The sequence below is a fragment of the Lotus japonicus genome, chromosome 2 (assembly GCF_012489685.1).
Source record: "Lotus japonicus ecotype B-129 chromosome 2, LjGifu_v1.2".
NCBI lineage: Eukaryota > Viridiplantae > Streptophyta > Magnoliopsida > Fabales > Fabaceae > Lotus > Lotus japonicus.
The window spans coordinates 5,954,657-5,968,101 of NC_080042.1; the positions used below are offsets into that span (position 1 = coordinate 5,954,657).

Consider the following 13,445-nt stretch of genomic DNA (forward strand, 5'->3'; position numbering starts at 1 on the left):
ATTCACTCGAGTTTTTACATGCGAAGGCATTGATATGTGTTCAAAACCAACTACAAACTGATCCATAGAATAAGGGCATGAGCTCCACCAAGACTTTACCCACCACACCAATCTGGTCAAAAGCAAATCTCTCGTGGTTTCGACACAAAAAGCTTTATCATTAAAGATCACCCCGTTTCTTTCTAACCATACCGTCCAACACAAAGCGTATGGCAGCAATTCTGGTAGGGAGAAACTCTACCAAGGAAAATCAAAGGAAGAAAATCAAAAGAAAACTAAGAAAAGAAGATAAAATAAAACTTTGTCAATTTTCTTGTTAATCTTTCATAATGGAATCCATACAACTTATACTAACTATCCACTCTAAGGGATGAAAGGTGACCTTACATGTGGCACCATCATAGAAAGTAGAATATTCTAGAACATGATCTAAATAATAAACTAGAAATAAACATAGAAATAATAATAACTAATTATAATTGGCATAGTAACTTGAGGTCCATAAATGATGTAGCTATAGAAGCCCATTGAGAATGCAACCCTCTACCATTACCATCCCCTTGAAAACATCCTTGTCCTCAAGGATGGAAAAGTGAGCTAGCCATGCAACAAGAAAGATCCATGCTAGGAGAGTACTGTCAATGAGGCCAAGTCCATGAAAATAAGAAACTGTCATTTTTAATGGAAGCCTCAAGGTAGCATGAAGGGCCAATAGAGTGACTTGATGTGGTGTGTAGCAACAATTCCCATCCCAGTAGAATAAAAATGCTTTGTGTGTTGTCCCATGAAGCAAGAAGTTCACGCCATTTAATTCCATGGCCGATGGGGAAGCCTAGCCACACTATTAAGCCTTGTTGGAAAGACAATTCAAGTGGTGGCCATTGGGGAGTCTCATAAGTCCAGCCCAATATAAGCAAAACCCAATTGAAAGAATGTTGAGTGTGGTGAGCAAGCTTCGTTTGACCCCTTGTGAACACAGTGTTATGCAAGGCTTGTCTGTCCATTGGTGGGGAAAATGATACACATTGTGGATGTGCATGTCCCTGAAGAAGCACAGAAGTAACAATTAATTGTGCTACTGTTGCATTCCCCAAGAGCCCCAAAATGTATTCCAATGCAGCTTTGGATGGGACCTTGTCTATGATAGCTGCAAGAGAGACTTCTTTGGATTTGGTGAATAGAAAAACTCTCGTCTCAATGGTGAATCTCATTGGCTGATGCATTGGAGTCGAGCACTTGGCCTGAAGCTCATAAACAGCTGTTTGAAAGACCCAAGGTAGCATCCATCCCAGTTGTATCTTTGTATGTGTTAGTTGAACATGAGAGAAAAAATAACCCTCTTGTGAATGTTGAACTAGTTCCCACTCCCTTAAGCTGAACTTGCTTGTCTCTTCAACCACCCTGTCATATGCAACCCTTCCTTCTATCCCAGAAATAAAAAGATTCAAATGTAGCATATTGTTTCTGATCAGGTTGGTGACTGTTGGTGAAGGACAACAATAGCATTGGTGGTCAAGGAGCTCAGATGGTTGATAAAGTTGTCCCACAAGAGCAACACCAAGACCTTGAACATGTCCAGGAAGAAAAGATATAGATAAACTTTTCTCATAATACAGTAATCTCCTTTGGATTATATAATATGCACTAAATATGCTGTTACTGATCCTATCTTGTCGTGTTGGTGAGGTAAACCGATGACCAAACTGATCAATGGTGGCTTGTGAGAACATGACAGCCAAGAGTGTAGATAGTGTGCTGGCTGAACGTGCTTGGATAGAAACAGTAGCATGATGATTATCAGAGCTCAAAATAATAGGGCTATAGTGAATATTAGCAAATGTAAATGATACACCCCTGTCTAGCATAGAAATCTCAGCAAGAATCCCAGGATCAAACAATTTGTTAGCAAATCCTAGCATATCAGATTTTGCTACTTTGTATTCGTGCATGAATTTAAGCATTTGTCCATCAACATTGCTAGTAATGATAAATTGCATTAGCAACTTGTTATCATACACATAAACATCCATTAGTAATTGAGCCAATACATAAAGATGAGATAATATAAGCGCAACCTTAAGACTCCATGAGGTTTGTTGTCCTCCATAATAGATGTTGTTGATGATCTGATTGGTGTAACATTTTTGTAGTAGGAACCAAAATACTCCCCAAAAATTGAAACACTAGAGATGACACTGATGCTGTTAATATGTGTGAGTGCACCCGATGAAAATAACTCAAGTGTGTGTGAATGGGAACATGGAAAGTCTCCCATGTCCAGGGGCAACATAGTAGAATCAAGTCAGGTAGAGACAGAACCATATGTTATCAAAGGAATCCCAGGGTCAAACAATTTCTGAATTAAACCAAGTATTTGAAGCTTAGCCAGTGAGAAAATAAACCTAGCAACAAGAATGCCAGGATCAAACAATTGTATAAAAAATCCATGTAGGCCAGATAGTGCAGATTCAGAGCCTATAAATTGTGAACGAAATGCAGAACTAGCAATTGCCAATGTCAAAAATACATTTTCAAAATTGTGAGCATTGTGTTCAAAGTTTTGCTTGGCATGAATTTTATCAAACATGTACTGTGTAGTCTTCAAATCCAAGACAGTTTTATAGAAAATTGATTCACAGTGCAGATCATTGATAATACCATTGTTTATCTTGTCAGATAGAGGACACTCCTGGGTAGAAATTTGTATTGATAGACCATCAGACAAAACTTCTGATACATCTTCAAAGCATAATTCAACGAGATGATTAGGATCTTCCAGATTCTGAACCTGTTCTGCATTCTCCAATAGGTTGTCCTCCTCGTGGCTGGAACTGTCATCAGATTCATCAAATTCAGCTTCTGTTAGGTTTGTAGATGGCTGCGGAAAATGATGCTTCGATTGGCCAGAAGACACAACCACTGTTGTGCTGTCAAGAACAGGCGCACTTGACTCCTCCCAATGTTCAGATATGGGGTTTCCGAACTGAAATGTGAACACTTCTTTGAATTTATCCCATGAATCCAGCTGGTGTTCCCACAATCTGAACCATGTTAGAGCTTTCCCCTCTAAATACATGGCAATAATGTGAAAACGTATTTCAAGTGGGTATGGGTGGAACATGAAATAGAGCTCAACATTCAAGAGCCATAAGTCTGGGTGTTCTCCGTTGAACATTGTGAACGTAGGATTGTGTTTCTGGGTGAATGTTGGGGCAGATTTTGGATTGGGCCTGGTTGGGTTGTGGTGTTGTGCGTAAGTTCGATGGGGAGGAGAAGAATGGTGTGGGAAAGTGGGCAGGTAATTTTGTGGGTAGGATGAATATTGAGGTGAAACAGGGACAGGTTCAGCAGATACATTCTGGTAGTACGAAAGAGGTGGTGGTTGTGGTGGGATTGTTGGTGGTTGGGTATGCTGGTATGCTACTTGGTCCATGAACCAAGGATCTGCAGTTATGTGCCCAGAAAATCCACCATTAATGGCGGGGCAGGAAGGTGAAGAATGGGTGTAGAAAATGGATCTGGGATCATGTTGAGCTGCAAGGAGGGATGATAACACATCATAGCTGAGCACCATGATGTAATGGAGGAAAGAGATCGATAATGGAAGCACCAAATTGGTAGGGAGAAACTCTACCAAGTAAAATCAAAGGAAGAAAATCAAAAGAAAACTAAGAAAAGAAGATAAAATAAAACTTTGTCAATTTTCTTGTTAATCTTTCATAATGGAATCCATACAACTTATACTAACTATCCACTCTAAGGGATGAAAGGTGACCTTACATGTGGCACCATCATAGAAAGTAGAATATTCTAGAACATGATCTAAATAATAAACTAGAAATAAACATAGAAATAATAATAACTAATTATAGTTGGCATAGTAACTTGAGGCCTATAAACGATGTAGCTATAGAAGCCCATTGAGAATGCAACCCTCTTCCTCACCTCTCCCCATTCCAACAACAAAGCACAAACAGTCCTTGGCATAACCCAATATACCTCCTCTCTTGCCAAAAAAGAACACCAAACCACCCAAAGTTGATGACAATGGAGAAAGAGATGTTCCGCTGTCTCTACCATTTCCACACACAAGCTACATAAACCACCATCCGGTAAAACTATTCCTCTAGCCCTAAGAGCCGCCTTCGATGCCACCCTATCCCTCTGAAGCTGCCACATAAACAATGCGACTTTTGAAGGTAACATTTTTTTGAGCTGTTTTGGCACTTTCCAACTAGCAACTCGAAATAATTTATCCTCTAGAACACAGCAGTATCCTTTTACCGTAAACAAACCCATAGCGTCACCCTTCCAAAACAGAAAATCAGATCCATCTCCCGATCTCACCATGTCAATCACTTGTCGAAAGCTTTGATATTGTTCCAATTCCCAATAAAAAAAGCCCCTTATGAACTCCAGATGCCACTCCCATTTACCATGTGCATGAACTCCCACCTCTGAAATCGCTGCCCCCTTATTTAGAGACAAAGCAAAGACTCTCGGAAACAGCTTCTGAAGCGGCATCTCCTCAGCCCAAACATCTGTCCAAAACCGAATCCCATTCCCAATACCTGCCCTACTAGCCAAACCGTTCACAAAATTTGATAATTGAAAACTTTATAATTGAAAGAGGAAAATTTATTATAGATATAAGAAATCATAAATTTGAAAGTTTTTGTTTACCGTGAAAAAACCGAAAAAGCCCTATTTATAAACCATAACAATTACAGAAGATTTAGTTATACATGGAAACCACCCAATATAAAGTGGGATGGAATCAAAGAGAAAATTATTAGGAAATCAATTAGCAAGTTATAGAACATTTAAATATTCTAAGGTAGTACATTAGTATTAAACCCCTGGTATATGTGCCTACAAAATGACTAAATGTTTGTGCCTTAATCCAATGCAAATACCTCAACATTGACTATGTAAAATGTATGAGTTGCTAATTTATATAGTTGTAGGTTAGTGAAAAAAATTATGTTTCGGAGTGACATCATATTTAGTATAAAAATCACCATCTTTAACTTTTATAGATTAATATTTTTATTTATTATTGAATCATTAATAATTCTCTAGAAAAAAAATTTAACTGTGTCCTATGGATGTATAAAAATTTTGAGGTAACTAATTTAAAATTATTTAATTTAATATTTATATAGTTGCGGAGAAAATAGATAGTGGGAAGATTATTTTTTTGCATTCATATCATATTTAAATATATTTTCTTTGGTACATTTAAATATTATGTTTACCACTTTTAACTTTTTTGGATTAATATTGTTTATTATTTAATCAAAAAATCCATAAGTCCAAACTTATTAAGTGTGTTGCATGTAATTTTATAACTGATATTAATCTCGTTATTTGGGGTGTAACTAATATTAATTATATTCTTAAAAAAAAATTGGTGAAGGTGAAAGGGCTAGTCCAATATTTATTTTATCATTCATATCAAATTTATTATTTTTTTTAACTTATTTAATGTTAAAACTTCTACCTTTAATTATTTGATAAGAACATATGCAAAATATTATACAAAAATAAAAATATAGATATAAATATTAATATAAATAAATATAGATAGATTCTCTTAATGCAATTTAGGATTTACAATCCAACTCTCTAAATATCAGCAGTAGTCAGTGATGTGATGGAAGCACACCCACTCAATCTTCTTTTGATAAAAAGATAAAAACAAAATAAGAAAATATAATCAAAACTACACCTCCTACAACGAATTCTATGACATGAGCAATATTGATTTCTCGATCCTGGTCCAACTTGTCATTGTCGACGTTAGACATTCCTAAAAAGTCAAAAGATAAAAAAAAATTAGTGAAAAGATAAAATCCTGAAAAGACATTCCTCTTTTGCATGGTATTAACTTTACCTAAAAATAATACATTGCCTACCACACACAATCTATGTTGAGAGTTATCACATCCTACATGGAATCATGTTTAGGTTCCAAACCCTAACCTCCAAACCTTGTGCGACCACCGTTCTCTCCCTCTCTTTCTTGTCCAGCAACCGCCATCGGTCAAATACATCTAAATCTGTGTGGTGCCCCTGCTTTATGTGCTGCAGCTCTTGTTTTTCGTGCAGCCGCCTTTAATTTTTGTGTAGCTTGCATTATTTAGTTTCAGCATATTTTTTTGTGCATCTACCTTTTTGCTTTAGGTGTAGAGATCCTAGAGTTCTGTGCAATCTGCCATTAATTTATGTGCCTTCCTCGTGCTTCAAGCGCTGACATATTCTGTTTTGTGTGCCGCATTTTCTCAATGATGATGATTCTCCTCAAAATATAGAACACCTTTTGTGCTTCCCTATTGGTTGAAGTTGAACCCCATCTCTTCTCTCTTTCTGTGAAGGGAAAGAAGGAAAAAGGCAGTATCTTTTGCAACATAGCCAAGAAAGTAAAGTAGCAAATGCCAATACCAAATGGGTAGTAGCAAATGCCAATACCAAATATGCCCCTCTACCTTCAAAAGTAGCTAATTTGTTACAAAAGAAAGGTTCTGATCTCTCTTTCACTCTTTCTCTACCTCTCTTTGCTTAAAGTTTGGATTTTTGTTTGTGATTGTTGGGTTGAATCTTTGGTGTTCTCGGGTTTGTGTGTTGGGGATGAACTAAGCAAGATTCCATTTTTTTTGACTCGGGAACATGTCTCTTAGGGTCTTATGTGTGTATTTCAGATCTAATTCCATATGGATTTTCTTTTTCTCCAAGATATTTGAATGATTTTTGGTACTGAATGGGTACTGAGAATCAGTGAATTGGTGCAAACTGTGTTTTTGGTTGTTGCTTCAGTTGCAAAGTAAAGGTGAATTGTTGGATACTTTCAGGAACATCTAAGGAAAAGGGATGGCGGCACAGTCAAACTCTGGTTTTCAGTTTCCCTATGCTGATATGAACTTGCATGAAGATTATTTTTTTGCATTCATATCATATTTTAATCTTTTTTTTTTGGTACGTTTAAATTTTATTTCTACCACTTTTAACTTTTTTTGGATTAATATTTTTTATTATTTAATAAAAAAATCCATAAGTCCAAATTTATTTTGTGTGTCGTATGTAATGTTATAAATGATATTAATCTCATTATTTGGTGTGTAACTAATATTAATTATATTCTTAAAAAAAATTGGTGAAGGTGAAAGGGCTAGTCCAATATTTATTTTGTCATTCATATCAAATTTATTATTTTTTTAACTTAATTTAATGTTAAAAATTCTACCTTTAATTATTTGATAAGAACATATACTAAATACTATATATAAATAAAAATATAGATATTAATATAAATAAATATAGATAGATTCTCTTAATGCAATTTAGAATTCACAATCCAACCATCTAAATATCACTAGTAGTCAGTGGTGTGATAGAAGCACACCCGCTCAATCTTCTTTTAATAAAAAGATAAAATTAGAATTAGAAAATACAATCAAAACTACTCCTCCTACAATGAGTTCTACGACATGAGCAATATTTATTTCTCGATCCTGGTCAAACTTGACATTACCGACGTTAGACATTCCTGAAAAGACAAAAGATAAAAAAAAAATTAGTGAAAAGATAATGTCCTGAAAAGACATTCCTGTTTTGCATTGTATTAACTTTACCTATAAATAATACATTGCCTACCTCACACAATCTATGTTGAGAGTTATCACATCCTACATGGAATCATGTTTAGGTTTCAAACCCTTGCCTCGAAACCTTGTGTCACCACCGTTCCCTCCCTCTCTTTCTTGTCCAGCCGCCGCCATCAGTCAAATACAGCTAAATCTGTGTCGTGCCCCTACTTTATGTGTTGCAGCTCTTGTTTTTCGTGCAACCGCCTTTAATTTCAGTGTAGCTAGCATTATTTAGCTTGCAACCGACACTTTTTTTTGTGCATCTACCTTTTTGCTTTCGGTGTAGAGGTCCTAGTGTTCTATGCAATCTGCCATTAATTTTTGTGCGTTCCTCGTGCTTCGCGCGTTGACATATTATGTTTTGTGTGCCGCCATTTCTCGATGATGATGATTCTCCTCAAAATATAGAACACCCTTTTGTGCTTCCCTATTGGTTGTAGTTGAACCCCATCTCTTCTCTCTTTCTGTGAAGGGAAAGAAGGAAAAATGCAGTATCTTTTGCAACCTAGCCAAGAAAGTAAAGTTGCAAATGCCAATACCAAATGGGTATTAGTAGTAGTGGCACTGCCACTGCAGCCACAACAACAATGTTCATTCATTCAACATCCACCGCCACCAAATATGTCGCACTACCATCAAAGGTTCTCATCTCTCTTTCACTCTTTCTCTACCTCTCTTTGCTTAAAGTTTGGATTTTTGTTTGTGATTGTTGTGTTGAATCTATGGTGTTCTGGGGTTTGTGTATTGGGGATGAACTGAGCAAGATTCCATTTTTTTGACTCAGGAACATGTCTTAGTGTCTTATGTGTGTATTTCAGATCTAATTCCATCTGGGTTTTCTTTTTCTCCATGATATTTGAATGATTTTTGGTATTGGGTGGGTACTGTGAATCAGTGAATTGGTGCAAATTGTGTTTTTGTTGGTTGCTTCAGTTGCAAAGTAAAGGTGAATTGTTGGATACTTTTAGGTACATCTAAGAAAAAAGGATGGCGCCACAGTCAAACTCTGGTTTTCAGTTTCACTATGGTGATATGAACTTGCATGCAATACATATCAATCAGGTGGTGTTAGCAGCTTGTTTGAGATGTTTCCAACGGTTGGTGATTATTTTGGGTTGGATAATGATTCTTGTGGGATGATGTATTCTGGTGGGAATTCAAGTATTATGAATGGTAACCATGTCATAAGTCAACCTGGCAATGCATCTAGTTCTTCACTGGAGGTATGAAAAACACTAGAAAGGGGGGTTTGAATAGGGTTTTGCAATAAAAATGAGTTTCTTTTTAAGTTTATGTAAATCTCTCGGTATGAAAGGAAGGAGAGCAAGGAGTAAAGAGAGAACGCACAAGGATTTTATCCTGATTCACTTGAACAAATCCTCAAGCTAATCGAGCCCACCCGTTAAGGTGATTTCTTCCTTCGTCGTATGAAGGTAATCCATTAATCAAATGATGTTATAACTGCACTAGCACACCTTGCTCAGTGACTAACAATCCTAAGAACTAGCAAACACTAAGACACACAAGTCTTAGTCTTCTCAAGGCTACTGACCTAACCAATCCCTTAAGGAAATACAAACAAGAGTTTGAAAGAATTGGGTTTACAAAGAGTTGCTTCTAAACAACCAGAGCGTAAACAAAATAAGAACAATGAAGAAAAAGATTGCTAAGGTTTATCGCTTGAATGAGAGTTGTATTGCAATGCAGTGTCTTCGCTTTTTCTTCCTTTCTTCAGTCTTTAAATACTTCAAGCACAAGGTGATATTTCCGTTGTGAAATTCTATCCGTTGGAGGGTACTTCTGGAATTTCCAGATTGTACAATGGTTGATCCTCGTAGGTAGACTGGTCAGGATAGTACACTGCGATTGTACTATTTGATAGTGACCCTTTGTCCTTTACTGTTGACTTATGATCTTTGGAGGCGCGTTTCAAATGTGAACTTGTGAAGCTTCTAGTCAGAGTCACGAGGATGCTTGGATCTTCAGAACTTCAAGTCTTCATCTTCTGGACCGTTCCCTTCAGAACTTTTGGTCTTTAGAATAGAAGCACTTGGTCTTCAGAGCCAGCTTTCTTGGGTCTTCAGAATCTTCAAATCTTCAGAGTCGTTGACCGTTCACATCAGAACTTCTGGTTTTTAGCACTTGATTCTTCATAACCCTCATCAGAGCGTATATCTTCAGAACATCTGAAGCAATAGACTACTGTTCATCAGAACGTAGTGAGTGCAGAAGCTGTTTGTTGGTCAACACTTTGGTCTTTGACTTCCGATGAATTCTACTTTCAATCAGAATCAGAATCTGTTTGTCAAATACACTAAAGATAAACGTTAGAGTACCAAAGTTATTCATACACAAAATATATACTTGTTATCATCAAAACCTAGAGATGTACACATAACCAAATCTTGGTCTTATTCTCTTCTTCTTGATTCAGCCCTTGGTCTGAAGCATGATGCAGGGTTGGCTGTTGAGTGGTCAATTGAAGAACAGTTCAAATTAGAGGAGGGCCTTATCCAGGGCCGGCCCAACACTAGATGAGGCCTAAAGCAAACTTTAAAGTAAGTTCTTTATTTTTGGCATTTTTGTATTAGGCTTGGTTTTTTGAGGCCTTTTTTGACTTAGTAAAAAAAAATTAGGGCCTTTTTTACTTGATAGAAAAATAAAAAGTTGGAGGTCTAAAGCGATTGCTTGAATGACTTTACCCTTAGGCCGGCCCTGGTCTTATCAGGTATTTAGTTTATCATTAGTTGTTGTTGTCAATTTATTAGTATTGTTGATTTTACCATATTTATCACATTGGTGCATCATTATAGGATGAGTGATGTAATAGGAAAAGAAGAGATATATAGGAAGAGAAAATAAGTGGAAATGTGATGTATGAGAAAGGTGTCGTGAATGTATTTTAGTACTGTTTCAATAGTTATATACCAATTTTTCTGTCTTACTACAATCAATTTTGTTTCTCTATAAAGAATGAATAAGAACATGTACTCAAATTCCTACCGTCAAATGGTCGATAACAAGGTTGTGCACAAGAAGCTTTATGACAAGCTTTTGGAGTTATATCCCCAAGTGTATCATACATTAATATCTCTGAGAAAAATGAATATTCTCCTTGGATACATATCTAGCTAGGAGTATCATATGCGTATTGGTGTTGGATACAAGTATACTTCAGAAATTTTGGAGGTTTTTGGCTTCATAGAGGGGGTAAAGTACTGCAGCTATGGGGATGGCAAAAAGCGTTCATGAAAGCAAACATTAGATGCAACTAGGATTAAAAAAATACGACAATTCAGTGATGATGCCCTGTTTCTGTGCATATTTGAAGCATTACCTATCCTTTAAATAGTCCTTAAACATTAAACAAAAGCCTTGAACATAACCATGCTCCGTTTTACTATCTTTGTCAGTTCTTGGAGGAAGCCTTATCTTTGCCTATAGTTTACTTATTTAATTATAGGGAAAACTAAATGGCATGACTAAATTTGTCGTCCAAATCCACGACTAGGGCTTTTTTAATTTTCCATAACTGCTTTCCTATTTTCTCTGTTTATTTTTTATCCCAATTGATTGTTTGTTCTTGTCGTGCACAGTTGTGCCATATAAGTGGCGTGCCCAATATTGATGCTGTTAATTATACTTTTTTTTATTCAAAAGGCAACATTATATGCATGACATGAATACTCTATTTTATCTATTTTTTGAAATCTGAATATTAGTTTAGAGAATGCTTCAAATTCAATGAGTCATAGCTCATCTGTCATGTGACAAAGGGGTCAAATGGAGTGACCTTTCAGATTTCTGATCTTAGATCATCAGAATTTAGAAGTCTTACTAGGGAATAAAACTTAATTGTCTTTGGTTGTCATCTGTATTTTGTGTTTTGAACTGTATGCATTCATTTTATTTTCCATTAACCTTTTCAAATGTGATTTCTTGATTTCTATTACAAATGCTGCAGAGTTTTTCTTTCCCTTTTGTTTTGTATGCATTTTGTTGATCTTATGCTTTTCTCTTCATTTAGAATTTGCTTGGATTAGAATGGTTGTGCTAAGTTTGTACGCACACAGTGGTATTTATATGCTTATGTTGATATTGTCTTCCTCTTTTAGTAGTTTTTATTGCATAACCCTTGTTTGCTTTCCTTTTCCCCTCTTTCATGCCCAGATTTGCTAATGAGCCAAGTATGTTGAGGCATATCAAAATTGCTGCTACATTGCGTGATAAAACTGTCAGTGATGTTGCTTTGAGGTGTACGTAGGTGAATGGCTGTAAGGGAACTGGTTCTTACACAATAAATTTTAAGTCTAAAAAATTTGTGTGGCCAGAAATTATCCTGGTAAGTTACCATTTTATCCTGTCAAAAAATTAAAGTTACATTTTGTATCCCTAGCTCCCCCATATTACCATTATATCCCCTTCTCTTTTGTCTCTCTCCTAACATTACCATTTTATCCCCCTCCTTTACTCTCTCTTCCATCTCACTCCCAGGTTCTCCGATGGCCATGCCATGGCCTTCGATGACCATGGTGGGCTCCGGTTAAGTCTTCCATCTCAGGTTCTCACTCTTAGATTCTCACCATGGCCTCCGATGGTTTTCACTCTCATGTTCTCACCATGGCCTCCGATGAAGACTATGGTGATGCCCAGAACTCGGCGATTCACCATGGCCAATGAAGACTATGATGATGTTGACATGGGCTGACATGGGGTTAGTCCTATTACTCTCTTCATTTGATTCACCATTAATCACTTTACTGAGAGTGATTGAACAATAGGGGTTTCCACTAAGTATAGCAAACTGGAAATTGGTGCTAATTTAGGTTAGATAAATAATTGGTGCTCACAATGTTCGGTGAGCCTAGTGTAAGACCCAAGTTTTTAAGCTTAGAATAAGTGGAAGAAATTTCCATTTACGATTAGGCTTGATGGATCGTGAAGGGAAACCTGAACAAGAGTTTAACGAAAGGAATAAATTTATGAAGGAGGAAGTTCAGGAAAAGTCTAAGGATTGCATCAAAGTCGATAAAAGTTATAGCACGATCGATATACGCTTAAACCTAGGGCAGAAACCCTAGTAAATAGCTAATTTACGCTTATAGAGACGATGGAAACTAATTCCAAAAATCTTCAGAGAAATGTTAGAACTTCTCTTAATCCATATATAACAAGCGTTTCGAGGCGAAACTCTAGGATCTACGAACGTCCAATTCCAATCATCGGAAGGTTGCCGAAACTAAAACCCTGATAGTTCAAGAAACCTAAAATCAACCGACGATGAAGACTTTTTCTATTCGGAGCTTCAAATGAAGATTCCACACGCGTACACCCATTTCTCTTGATGATTTCAATCTTTCTTCAGAAAGAAGTTTTCTATTCCGGCATCCACTGCAAAAAGTAACTTATCGGGTAAAATAGTTTTACACCGACTTTGTATTAGTCACCTAAAATACAAGGAGACCTCTTTTTAGTTTTGGAATTATGTCGCCAAAACCTATCTTAGAATTCACGGAGAACGAAGCCGGAAGAATCTGAATCGCGAAACTTTCATTTTCCCGCGTTTTTCCATCCTCTATATAGCAAGCCTCGAAAACCAAAAATCATGCTGATATTTCTTTGAAGAATTAGAAGATTCAGCGGGGTGAATATCGTGTCTAAAATACGTTGGAATCAGTAGGAAGAAATCGGAATCACTCTCATATTTTTATCTTAACTCTATGAGCTAAATCCTCCGATATCTAAACAAATCTGTACCGGTTTATAAATTATCTTCTCAAAAATATCTTCACAAAATAT

The 13,445-nt window shown here is 36.5% G+C and overlaps 1 protein-coding gene and 1 pseudogene across 2 annotated transcripts; one reads left to right on the plus strand and one right to left on the minus strand.

The window, feature by feature from the left end:
- Positions 1 to 289: 289 nt before the first annotated feature.
- On the minus strand, positions 290 to 3,865 carry LOC130737464 (uncharacterized). Of its 2 annotated transcripts, none has more exons than XM_057589230.1 (2): positions 2,659 to 3,865; positions 290 to 1,564 (listed from the first exon to the last, which is right to left on the minus strand). In XM_057589230.1, exons 1-2 carry the CDS (start codon positions 3,572 to 3,574, stop codon positions 639 to 641), a joined length of 1,842 nt encoding a protein of 613 aa, XP_057445213.1. In that variant the 5' UTR covers positions 3,575 to 3,865; the 3' UTR covers positions 290 to 638. The 2 variants fall into 2 exon arrangements, with proteins under 2 accessions (XP_057445213.1, XP_057445214.1); XM_057589231.1 differs by having other exon boundaries at positions 1,422 to 2,402.
- Positions 3,866 to 6,870: 3,005 nt separating this feature from the next.
- Positions 6,871 to 13,445, plus strand: part of LOC130735971 (uncharacterized) — a 34,071-nt pseudogene continuing 27,496 nt past the window's right edge.